Raw genomic sequence first — 13,431 nt, forward strand, 5'->3', positions numbered from 1 at the left:
ACATACATGCCCTGCTTGTCCAATCCAGCAATAAGAAAAGAGCTGATGTTCTGAGCTAAAGAAAGATGCAAAGCATAATAATTTCATATGGTACATTAACCATGTCTAACACTTTTCAGTAAAACAAGCCTAAGAGAAACATGGCATGAATCCTCCTGCCTCTCTCAGCCAGGAGAAGCAGAGTATCTACAGACAAGCATATCAGTAAAACACACACAGTTCACCAGGGCTTAATGCAATGCCAATGCTCACCAGCTTCCTCTTCCTTTGCCCCAATCTATTAGTATCATAGTACCAATGTAACATGTTTCGCCATATTAAGATAGTTTCACAACTCTATAAACTAGCTGGGAGTGATTTATAAATATTTTTCAAGACCTTAGAAATTACTTAAACATATTTACTAAGCCTGCTAGCTTTGGCTCACCACACTGAGTAATACTGACACAGCCAGCACTGCTAAACTCAGTTTAAGAAATCTGAATAGGGAGAATCAAGTTACTTAACTGCGAATAAAAATACTTTAAGGCTTAATAAAAAAACACAAATTGTTTATGAGAAAATAATAGCCAATATTTTCTCACAGGATATAAACTGGCTCTTTGCTGCCTTGCTCTAAATCTAACCAACCCAAAATGCAATACATATTTAGAAATGTATTTTGTATCACCAAACAGACATTTACTGAGTTTTTGAATACATTTTTAGATTTCTTATCTTAGGTAGTGGTTAATCACTGAAAGATATTAATGGACTTTAATGTTAATATATACATTGAAGATGAAAGCCTAAATGTGATCTTCTATGCTTCTTTTACTCAGTTGGTTTAATCTAAAAAGATCACAGGCCTACTCACTGTGTTCATGATAGTCTTGAGCTTGTGCTGACACAAAAGGACCTCTCAACACTGTATTGTCTAACTTTGTTTAATTCAATTAAATTAAATTTTATTTATATAACGCCAATTCATGAAACATGTCATCTCGAGGCACTTTACAAAGTCAAATTCAATCATATTATACAGATTGGTAAAAAATTTCCTATATAAGGAAACCAGTTGATTGCATCAAAGTCCCGACAAGCAGCATTCACTCCTGGGGAACCGTAGAGCCACAGGGAGAGTCGTCTGCATTGTACATGGCTTTGCTGCAATCCCTCATACTGAGCAAGCATGAAGCGACAGTGGTAGGAAAAACTCCCCATTGACGGGAAGGAAAACCTCCGGGAGAACCGGGCTCAGTATGAACGGTCATCTGCCTCGACCGACTGGGGTTACAGAAGACAGAGCAGAGACACAACAAGAGAGACAAAAAAGCACAGAAGCACACATTGATCTAGTAATCTGTTCTACATTAGATGGTAATAGCGGGTGATCTGTCTTCTCTGGATGATGTCACAGTTAACAGAACGCCAGACCAGGTATACCTACTATGAAGAAAAAGAGAGAGAGCAAAAAGTTAAAAGCTGAAATGACAACAGTCATTTCAATGCAATGCAATGCAAAACTGATGAACAGTAGACTGGAGAACAGTAGAAATCAGTAGAGTGAGAAAAATAGGCCCTGATGTCCTCCAGCAGCCTAGGCCTATCACAGCACTATAGAGGTAGCTCATGGTAACATGAGCCACTCTAACTATTAGCTTTGTCAAAAAGAAAAGTTTTAAGATTAGTCTTAAAAGTAGACAGGGTGTCTGCCTCACGGCCCAAAACTGGGAGTTGGTTATATCCTTTATTGCAATAGACCTTTCTGCCCCTAAAAGCAAATGTCATCAAAGTAGCTTTTTAAGAGTCCTTGAGAATATTTAGTTTATTCAGTTGCATTCTCACTCCTATTTGGCCTTAGTCTTCATTGACATTAGTTTTGCCACAATGGTGCTGTTGCAGCATGATTGTGCAGATGTCATCTAGATGCTTTCCGGAACATACAAAAAGATTGCATCTCTGCCGTCATCCCAATATCAACAGCAGCTTTTGGACTTTCATTATAATGTCCTCTAGGAATTAACACAGAAGACATCAGAACATTATAAAAAACTGATTGAACCAACCTCACTGTGACATTTACACTTATAAGTGTAAGCCATCCGCTCTATGTTAGGTCTATGTGTCTTCTTGGGTTACACAAAAAAATGTCTTGTAGTTTAAACCACTGCAGCAGGAGTTTGGCCATTTTCACTTTATTTACACATAGGTACAACTCAAAATTTTAATATTGTGTATAAGTGCAATATTTTTTTGCCAGTCATCTAAGAAAGTGGAATTCATATATTGTATACAATCTTTACACATAGAGATATATATTTCAAGCCTTTGTTTCATGATTATGGCTACAGATAATGAAAACCCAAATTTCAGTATCTCAGAATATTAGAATACTGTGAAGAAAGTTTATTATTAGGAACTCATAGTGTTACATCCTAGTCAGCTAATTAGGTCAAAACACCGGCAAAGGTTTCCAGAGCCTTTAAAGCCTCTCACTGTAGGTCAGTAGGTGACGCTATCATGGAGAAGACTCCTGACTGTATAGATGTCTAGAAGTCATCAATACCCGGCACAAGGAGGGGAAGACACAAAAGGTCATTGCTGAAGACACTGGTTGTTCAGAGGTCTGTATCCAAGCATATTAACAGAAAATTGAGTGGAAGGAAGAAGTCTGGTAGGACAAGGTGCACCAGCAACAAGGAGAACAGCAGCTTTGAGAGGATTGTCAAGTGAGATTCATTCAAGATTCCAGTGGAGCTTTACAAGAACTGGACCGAGGGTGGCCAAGAAGAAAAGGAACTGGACTGTTGCACAATGCTCCAATGTCCTGTTTTCACATATAGGTAAATTCTGCATTTCATTGGAAGTCCAGTGTGAAGTTTCCACAGTCAGTGATGGTTTGGGGTTTCATGCCATCTGCTGGTTCTGGTCCACTGGGTTTTCCAAAGTCTATAGTCAATGCAGCCAACTAACCAGGAAATTCTAGATCACAGCCTGACTCTGCAGACAAGCTGAATGAAGATGCTGATTTTATTTTACAGCTGGAATTGGCACCTGCCCACACTTCCAAAGGTACCAAAAGCTTGTTCGATGACTATGGTGTTCCTGTTCTTGATTTGCCAGCACACTTCCCTGACCTGAACCCCATAGAAACTCTATGGGCTGTTGTCAAGAGGAAGATGAGACACCAGACCCAACCAGGTAGATGACATGAATGCTGCTATCAAAGCAATCTGGGCTTCAATTACACCTACACAGAGCCATAGGCTGATCACCTCTATGCCACTGCATTTTGATAGAGTAATTCAAGCAAGAGGAGGCCAATCAAGCATTGCGTGCTAGAAATGGACATACTGTTCAAACATTTATGCTTAAAAACATATTTTTCTGATTGGTGTATCCTAATTATCTAGGACAGATTTTTGGGATTTCTTTACCTGTAAACCATAATCATCACAATTACAAGAAATAAAAGCTTCAAATATTTTACTCTGTGTGCAATGAATCTATCAAATAACCATCTCTTTAAGAAATGACTGGAAACAAATATTGCACTTTTACACAACATTTTTTTTTTTTTAGATATACTTGTGTCTACAAAAAAACAAATGGCAATTTACTTATACGTCTGTTTACATTTAGTGAGACAGTAGTCTATCAGGTTCCGTTATAGAATCTAAAGTTTTTTAATCTAGTACAAACTGGAAAACAGACCGCATCAGAGCAATACCAAACTAAATATACTGATCCATGACATTGTTAGACATTCTTTTATTGGTCCTCATTCAATAGTTACATTCACATACAATTTTTCTTATGCATCTCAGAAAAGCAGGGCACACTGATTCCACATTACATGTTATTTTGTCAATAAAGGTTGAAATACAGTTTAAGCAAATTGGTAAAATGTTAAATAATGCTCACAAAAATTAGTATGCTATTTTATTTATCTATAAATAGTCCCCTGCTTTTTCGAATGCAGTTTGGAGGAAAAGTGTTATTTTGCATGGTTTCTGTGAGCCCTCTCAGTTAAAGATGCAGTTTTCCTGCAAACCCTTTTCTCTCAGCTTCCACAAAGCTGTCCTTTTGATAATTACACTTGTGGAAAAGTAATGTGTTTATTATAATTAGCTGGTCCACTGAAGAAGGCCGTGATGATCACCTTTCATTTCCTAACTAATTTCCTCTGACTGTAGATGCATATTTTATTCCTGCAGATCAGCTCCTGTTTCGGCACATTTATTGCTTATTTACAAGTCATGAGTGAGGCACATCCCAGAGGCTGGAGGATAATGCCAGCCGATCTGTTAAGTTATTGACAGACAGGCTTCTCAGGAAGTGAATTCTCTCTAAAGAGGGAGTTTTTCTAGCTTCAAGATGTAACATTTCACTTGTCTGCTCCATTAGACAGTGACCTTCATGAGCACGCAGGGTATGACAGCCAGCACCGAGTTATCTGGTTTGACCTCCACTCAGCAGAGATTGCACTGACGTAAGTGCATGCATTCTGTGCCATAGTCATTGTTACCTGGTACTAGATTGCATCCATCATTTTGGTATGCATGAATTATAGGATTTTCATCATTCTGTTCTTCAAATAAACTAAATAATGAAATAGATCTTCTCAAGAATTGCAGGAGGATTCTCCAAAGCACACAGACCGGAGTGCCAGTTACATACCCAGGAGACCATGTTTCTCTGTGGTAAATTATATCACTGGCTACAGCTGATGCGTATCAACCTTTATCTCCAATGGGCCATGTGAAAAGTCACTCAAGTGCTTTCTATTATCAGTGACTGTCAGCATTCTTCAATCGCATCATGGGAACCCTTACGCTGTTTCAGCATCCTTTTCTCCCGGCTCAGCTGGTAAGAAAGACCTCTCAACTGCTAGAACTGTGCTCCAAAGATCTTTAAAAAGCAACTGTGGAAATCTGAACACAATGAACTGCCTAGCTAGTACCAAAGCTATGCCGATCTCTCAGAAAAAAGTAACATTCATCTTTGACTGATTTTCTCAAAAATGTAATATTAGAAGTAAAAGCTCAAATGAGAATCTGTTACTGGTTTCAAGTACTCAAGCACAGCTGCCACAATGCAAGCTTTCACGAAAACCTCTAGGATTAAAGTAGTGACAGAATCCTTTTGAGTGAATTGCAGTCCTGATGCTATATTCCAGATGAAAATCTTAGACATGACGGAGGTACAGTTGTATTCAGTCAATAAGTCCACCTGCAACATTTCAACTGATGTAACGGGTAAGGACCCCAGAAGAAGTGACATCAGTCACTCACCGCTACTCTGTATGCTGAAACTGTAACCGCTGAGGGTTGTTGCTTTGTTTTCAAGAGGTTGCAAAAAAGATTCTACAAACAGAAAGAAACAGAGGAGCAAAAGATATTGCGCACAGCAGAGCTGCACAACATACATTGTTTTCATCACAGCAGTATCAGTGTGCACAGTAAGAATTTTGCAAAGGACTGGAATTCAAACACAACATTTACTGTTAAATAAAGTTAAAAGCTCCAACTTCACATCCCAATATTTATTTAGGCAGTTGAATGCAATGTCATTGCAGTAGATACTCCCAACTGACACAAATGTTTGCACTGTGAATTCTCTTGTATATAATGGTGCTCTACACATTAACTTGCCTTGTTATTGCACAATGCTTAAGGACCTAGAGAAAATTGGAAGAAGAAATAAAGAAGTGGATCTATTGCAACTGATACTGTAAGTGTGTTTAAGGGCGCATTTAAGAACAGTTCTAAATTAGATCATTACATCTGAAAGTGAAAAAGTATCTTTAAAAAAGTCATGATCTTGATAAATGACATAAATGGCTTTACTGATTAACCTGTCAATTGTGTGCATGCATCATAACAATTAATTTTGTTCACACATAAAGAATGCCATGTGTTCTCAGCTTGTGTCTCTGTTTCCACTGAAATACATGACCCAAGGGATGTCACCGGTGCATAAGGATATCATCAGGTGATGTGGTCGGACGCTGCCAGCAGTGCTTCAAAATACAAATACAAAATTTCTAACAGGAAACACAGAGCTGCTTAAAGCTTTAAAGATGTAGACTAATGGATCCTTGTTCTATAAAATTAAGCAGATGCTAAATCACATCTGTCAGAAAAGAATCTGAACGTATTTATCTGACAATTGCAGGAGTTTGCACACATGTGCTACTAATATTTTTTTCTTATCAATTTGAAGTCTCTATCAGACAGAAACAGCAGTGTGAAACTGAAATATTTCTTTTTTTGCACTAACAAATCTAAAAGTCTCGTTCACACATCAAAGCCCAATTTATGGGACACAATTATTTCTTGAGTCATGAATCCATGTCATTGTCAGAAGAATTTTTGCATTCCACAATGAAAACGCAAATTGAAAGGCCCTTCAATAATACCTCAGTTTCACCAATATGGAAGCGGCAGGCTGCTCATGAAAGGACCGACAAAACGCACTGATGAATGATGTGGTATATATATATATATATATATATATATATATATATATATATATATATATATATATAGAGAGAGAGAGAGAGAGAGAGAGAGAGAGAGAGAGAGAGAGAGAGAGAGAGAGAGAGAGAGAGAGAGAGAGAGGAGAGAGAGAGATGTAAATATGGTGGTTAGGCAGGATCCATCTCTTGATGTTTTTAAAACCCATCTGAAAACACACTTTTTTCTTTGGCTTTTAACTCAGAATGAGTTTTCTTTCACTTCTACTTGTTTTGTTTTCTTTCTTTTTTTGTTTAAATTATAGTGTGTCATATGCATATTTTTTATGTATTTGTTTTCTGTGCAGCACTTTGGTCAGCTTCTATGTTGTGCACTAGAAATCAATTGGTATGAAATATAATTTTCCCCACATGAACTGAATCCCCAACAGTGAGGTTCACAGGATCTCCAGAGTCTGGCAAGCACATTTTGAATTACGAAACTAAAGGAAGGTGCATGGTCAATTTGTTTTACAACCATATTCATACATAGCCCAAATAAAAACAAAAAGTTGGTGAAATAGTCAAAGCATGAATGCAGCTTACCATTTCAGTTTCAAAGGTTTTAAAAATTCTATCTCTGAATAACATTAATTTAGGATTCCTTAAAGTAATTGACTGATCATTTTATTTACATCGTGTGTTGACTTTTTCTGCTAATCTTGTCTTTATGGTTGCTCTTCGCTGTGCCAGACAACTATCCACCACTTGAAACAGTTACAATGAACATCAAATATAAACTAAAATACTTTTTTCAGCTTTTTCATCCAATCAAGTAGAGCGGCTGATTGTGAAGCTGATATGGTGTAGAATATTGGTAAGGTTTTTGTTAGTAAAAAATAAATTAACAAAATGAAGTACAAATATTTGCTATGTTGTTATTATTATTATTTACACTCACTAAATATAAGGTAAACTAAGACTCAAAGGTTTTTTCCAAACATGTGTCTCTTGTTTTAGTGAGACAGGTTGCCATGTTATCAAAGTGTAGAATTCTTTCAACCAGATAAAACATTAAATAACAAAATTAAAACTAAAATATTATAAATAATGTTAAAATATATAACATTCCTGAGCAACAGCACCAACACTCCAAACACCCCTCAGCCCCAGCCCCCACTGCTCCCCAATCATGTCACACAGTTGCATGATTCATATATCACTCCTAAAACACACAAACACATAGCAGTGTATCTGTACTTTTAAACCTAAAAATTAAAACGGCATATCTGCATCTTACATCTGCAACTTACAGAATGTCCAGCTTTTCTAAATGTATAGGACAACCATTTATTCATGCCTTATTCCAACAGCTTTACAATGTTTGTGCGGGTGTGTGCCAACTTTCTGACTGCTCAACCTTCCAATTAAAATGTTGGTATGCTTCAATCAGCGCTCCCATCACTGACTCCAACTAGTTTCCACAAGTGGTAGAAGGAGGAAAAGTGAGTCTCTAATGGATCTGGGTGAGAGCAACACGTCTAAGCTTGGAAACACGCAATGAAACTTTCAGAGGCACGGAGGAAAAATTATAAGTAGCTCACCAAATCTCAGGACGTGTGGCATCCCATGAGCGCAGCACACACAGAGTATCAGCAGCAGCAGCAACCTCATGATGCGCCTGAATCTTGCTTTAAATATCAGGAAGGAGGTGATCTTCATGGTGCTTGTGTGCTGCACAGGATATTTAATCCCCAAATCGGTAAATTCCCCAGACTTTATCTCTGTCACGCCTTTAACATTTATTCGGACTGAAGCTAGATCACGGCATGATCTTCGCCTGGCTTAACAACGGCTTTCTCACATCCATTTGGCGGAAAAAGGAAAACAGGATCAGTGCGTGTCCGGCTCACTGCGCCAAGAAGAAACAGCCGTCGGACTCAGCTGAGGAAGATGATGGTGGGGGTGGTGGCGGGGCATCCATGTCAGGCAGGGCAGGGCTTCAACAGATCCATTTACTGAAAGAAAAAGGCAGAGATAGAGGATGAGAGGGTGCTGATCCAGTCCGAGCTCCTCCTGCTGCACTGCCGCACAGAGAGCTGACGTCGTGCCAACACTAGTGAAGTGAGAGTACACAGGACGGATCGGGCATGTTTCTCGATTACAGCTGGTCACACTGAGCGCTTTTCTCTGCATCCCCTGCTGAAACTGCCATGCCTGCCCTCAAACTCCTGCCTCTCCCCTTCATTCCTGTCTCCCCTCTCTTTTCCATGATCCCGTGTCCCCGGCCACCCAGCCTCTCACATTCTCTCCCGGCTTCAATTGCTGTCGCTGGCAGCGGAGCGCCTCTGTGCGCAGCCTTATGAAAGCAATAAATGGATGAATTTGAAGTGATCGTCTCTGTTTGATCGGAGTCACTCAGGCGTACCCTCATGTGCGGACTCAGGCTGGCTCTGTCCACTCAAAATGATGAATAGGTGTTTCAGCACAGTGTTCTTCCTTCTAAATTATTTTTATTCATTTTAGTCAGACTCCAAGGTGACAAGGCGAACACTGAACATTCACTTTCATTCTTATATTCAAAGGCTGACCCGACTCCGAATAATTTACGAGTTTGGTTCTGACATTTGTACAAAAAAATACAACTCAGAGATAGATTATTGATTATTGGATTTTTATTTTCCAACTTCTGAAACAGGGACATTCTGTTTATATTGAATGTTTGGCCTTCAGATATAAGGATAATTTATCTCTGTATTTTTACAGTGTGAAAATATTGCTTTTTTACTGAAGTTTATTTGGGTAGACCTAATGAATAATTAGCAATGAAATCCATTCATTTTACAAATATTCTTTACAATATTTGTAAGGAGGTAATAAAGGCGACTGACTTCTAATGCAAATTGTACAAAAAATCTTTGACTACAATTAAAAGGTAATTTTTATCTGATTGTGAGAAAAGGTACACAATCATCTGTGTTTCATTTTCTACACCATATTGAGAGGTGCTGTGCTTTTATACACAGTCAGAAAACATGGAAGACTTTAAAAAAAACAACTAAAGCTTAAAATTGTTTTCAGCACCACGGTCAGCGGCTCATTTCTGTTTTCAGCACCAAATTCTCACTTTCCTCTGTTTTTTCTTTGTTCTGTCAGCTCTCTCTCTCTCTCTCTCTGCCTATTTAGATTCTTAATTAGCTGATGCGCATGATGGAATACATTATCAATTCCCTGCTTCTCTTCGCCGTCTGCCTCGATACGGACATCCATGTATAATGGCCGAAACCTAACACCCAGCCTGACTGTAAAAGGTATTTATTGAAACTTAAAATGAGCTCACAAAGTAAATGTTCAGCTCAGGTTGACACTGAAATAAGCGGTCCAGTGCCATATTTGGGTGATTCAAACACAATGAAATACAGTCTAAAGCTGTTACTCTATGCTGACAAACTTGACTGGCGTTCTCTCCTAATGTTTATTTTTTGGCACATCCAGAAACGTAAAGGTTGACTGACGGGTTTCTAAAATCTAACGTGAGGGCATAAATTGTTTATTTTTAAGAAGTCAGTCATTTAAAGCAGTTTGACCCACACAGCGGGGAAGCAGATTTGGAGTGGTTTAGAAGAGGAGAGTGGAGCACCACTTTTTGATGAATTTACATGATGATGAAAACCTTCAATTGAGTGGAGCTGGAAAGAACAAATTCACATTTGGCAGCAAGAATGGTGTTTTATAGTCCCGGTTCTTTACACATGCAGCCAGTGTGAACCAGTGTGAAAACTGGTCTTTTTGCGCAGTCCAAAGACCCTTTACCGCACGACTCTGCGCTGCAATAAAGTTAATTTAACGTTGATGATCTGTGTTGTTGGATTTAAATACTGTTGTCGTATGCGCGAGTTTGGAGAAACTAACTGCAAACTGTGTTATCTGTGTATCCTGAACAGTGGCGGCTTCAGATCGGGAGGTGGGAGTGGGAGAGTCCAGAAAGCTTGTCGAGAAGACGCACTGGAGGTCATATCTGTCAGAGACTGAGAAGTTTTCACTAAACTGCATCGAAAGGACGAACTTCAAACGTGGAGAGCTCCTCGCGGGAAACGATGCGGATAAGACTATACTAGCTGTTTCCTAAAAGAGTCATTTTCATGACTGATATAACGCGCAGGAAAAAAACAAAACAAGTGTCGATCGCATCTTCTCATTATGTAAATAGACGTAAAGTTTAAAAACGACGGGCTTACCTTGGATACAGCTGGCGCATGGAACTCACCAAAGCAGCACGAAGAAGTTGATTTGTTTCTACGGAGGAGCTGGATCGCACTTGCAGCTGGTAACGTTGAGCTCCGGCCGTAGGGGAGACACGCCTCCTGTTGGACGGCAGGACGCACTGCTTAAAGCAACAGTGAGCTCCAGGGAGACGCGCCGAAACTGGGTTTGCGGCTGGATACACTGATCCTGGGTGAGACACATTAAAACCCCTTGAACATCTTAAGTCCAGAGTTATACAACGGTGTCTAGGAAATGGTTGTATTTTTATGGCTGCAGAATAATCAAAAACAATGTGCAGTAAGTAATGGATCCTGTCCATTGCAGTTATTCAGTGCTACCGTTTGTTTTTAACTCGTGGATGTTAGGCTAGGCTGGAAAGAACCACTGGAATGTCCACTGGAGAAACAGTTATGCTTTCTAGGCAGATGAGTTTTGGTTGAATCACAAAAGTGATTCCACACGTGCGTGCATGTGCGTGCGTGTGCGTGCGTGCGTGTGCGTGTGTGTGTGTGTGTGTGTGTGTGTGTGTGTGTGTGTGTGTGTGTGTGTGTGTGTGTGTGTGTGTGTGTGTGCGTGCGTGTGCGACGCAGCGTTTTTGTCTGCAGGGTCCCTCTCTGGTTCTGCAGAGGTTCTGTAAACAGGGCACATATTTATCTGGATTTGTGACAAGTCAAAGTTGACAAGTGTTTCAGAACACAGTCATCCAGAGGAGCGCACATGTACTCTACATTACTTCTAAATGAGACCCATTTTAGTCTTAGTTTTGTGGAAAAAGTACAGATAATAACAGATCTCCTTGCTATGAGTTTATATCCCTCCAACAATTATTTCTAAGAATTTGAAAATGAGCAGGATTTTTATTGTAGAGGCAAATAGGTGACAACATGTGCTTGAATTAGTGCTCCTAGATGTAAAGTACAACATTTTAAAACAAAAATGTCCATATTATTATTGGACCCTGTTAACCTCATCAATAATCTGACAGCCCAATAGAAATTGTGGAAAATGTTTTTAACCTTGTTTGTTTCCTGAATCTTGATGTTTTTCTATTTCTGTCAACAGTTTATTTATTTTTTACATTAATTTGCTGGGTGCCAAAAGCAATCTCCCCTTGGGAAGTTTATCTTCACTTGACTTGGTACAGACACCGTGTTTTATTGGGGAAAATAAACCCTGTTAACCTATTTGGCCTATTTTTTACATCTTCCTTTGTCAATGAACTCTATTATTTTCTCACGTGTCTCACTTTGCATTCTCATGATTTCCTTAATGCACACACATTTTTCATGCTTTACAAAATCCTTTGATAAAACCTCGAAGGCATTAATAATATATTTAACATTTAATGAAGTGGATACATTTGGACATATTAAGTATTCTGAAACAGTAACAAGAAAAAAGTATTGTAAAAAAGAAAATATTTTGACTGTTTTATTATCAGTCAAACATAAGTATCAGTGACAGCCATAAAATACTATCATTATTCTATAAAAATGCATGTAGAAAATCTAATTTATTACAGTGTAATTATGATTTAATAAGTCATTCCTAACATTTGTGTAAAGTGTCACACTGTGGTCTGTTTTTCAATGACTGTTGGCTAACAGTACTAATGGAACTGTTACATAAAAATAAAAAATAGAAAAGAGGAAGACACAAACATGTCCAAAACAGTAGTTTCCAAGCCTGTTTTGGCTCGTGGTTAAAGATTTTGATTATCTTAAACAGAAAGCACAAGTCTTACCTCTGTGTGACAGACATCACAGTTAGGCCCTCGGTGAAATGTATTTCCTGTGGCTTCCTGTTCAGCAAGAAGCAATTAAGTTTAGCTGTCAGTTAAGGACCAGGTGCTCTTTGAAATAAACATGGCATTACTGTGCTAATTATTCTTTCAAGGAAAGAAGGAAGTACTTAATAAATATTAAGTTCTTATGAATCCAGTATATGACATAAAAACATTGTAACAAAAACACCAATGGTTTACTCCATACTGAAGGCTTTTATTTAGACTGCAACTCAAACCCTTTTCTCGTGATCAAAGAATGCTAGAAAATCACATTTTAATGTATCAGTTCGAGCTCAAAATTGAGCTCCAAAGGATTAAAACTGAATTAATTCAAGTTCACAGTTCCCTGGCTAAGCCAAATTCATATTCTTGCCCTTAAATGCCTCATTTTTATCTTTAAAGATAATAACCTGTTCTAAAAAAGGTAAATACTAGTAGATGGTGCTATACCTCATTTAGCTTTTTTGAATTCCATCGTTTCCCACATGTGCTCAGGTTATTCGGGTTTAGTTTGGCTCTTTCCATTTTCTGTGATGAGGTATGAGACCAAATTCAAAACTAAGTCATACTCACAGAAATCATTGATATTGTTTTCAGAATGACAAATTTTCAAAAGGTTTTGCCTGACTTGTCAAAGCACCAAGATCCATTTAAACACATCACAACCGTTTTGCCCCATTTAATTAAAATATTGTTTTAGTTTAACATCTCTATTCTGTGAGTTTCCATTATATGTATGTTACGGTCCCTGGCATCTTGAGGCTGTGCAGGCTCCTTTTTTTTTTGTCATGCAGGTTCAGCTGTGCCAGAACACCTTTGCTGATTGGCTGTCTGGAGGCTGCAGGAGAGCAGCCACTCCATTGGACCAGCAAAGCCAATCAGACGTTGATGAGGCCCACCTGTACCGTATAAAAGGCCTGAAAAATCATTCCTCCAGGGG

At 38.6% G+C, this 13,431-nt stretch overlaps 1 protein-coding gene across 2 annotated transcripts in view; it reads right to left on the bottom strand.

The window, feature by feature from the left end:
- LOC105917636 (glutamate receptor ionotropic, kainate 2) overlaps positions 1–11,176 on the bottom strand; it is a 1,028,886-nt gene extending 1,017,710 nt beyond the window's left edge. The window contains exons 1-2 of one of the 2 annotated variants that reach the window (XR_004928158.1): positions 10,678–11,176; positions 8,044–8,457 (exon numbers count right to left, since the gene is read on the bottom strand). Coding sequence is in view for 1 of the 2 variants with exons in the window: in XM_036128574.1 (XP_035984467.1) it covers positions 8,044–8,161 (118 nt within the window). In the remaining variant the exon portion in view is untranslated. The remainder of the gene's footprint in view (positions 1–8,043; positions 8,458–10,677) is intronic. The other variant, XM_036128574.1, reaches the window with a different exon arrangement.
- Between the last annotated feature and the right edge of the window lie 2,255 nt (positions 11,177–13,431).

Source organism: Fundulus heteroclitus, chromosome 3 (assembly GCF_011125445.2).
Source record: "Fundulus heteroclitus isolate FHET01 chromosome 3, MU-UCD_Fhet_4.1, whole genome shotgun sequence".
Taxonomy (NCBI): Eukaryota; Metazoa; Chordata; class Actinopteri; order Cyprinodontiformes; family Fundulidae; genus Fundulus; species Fundulus heteroclitus.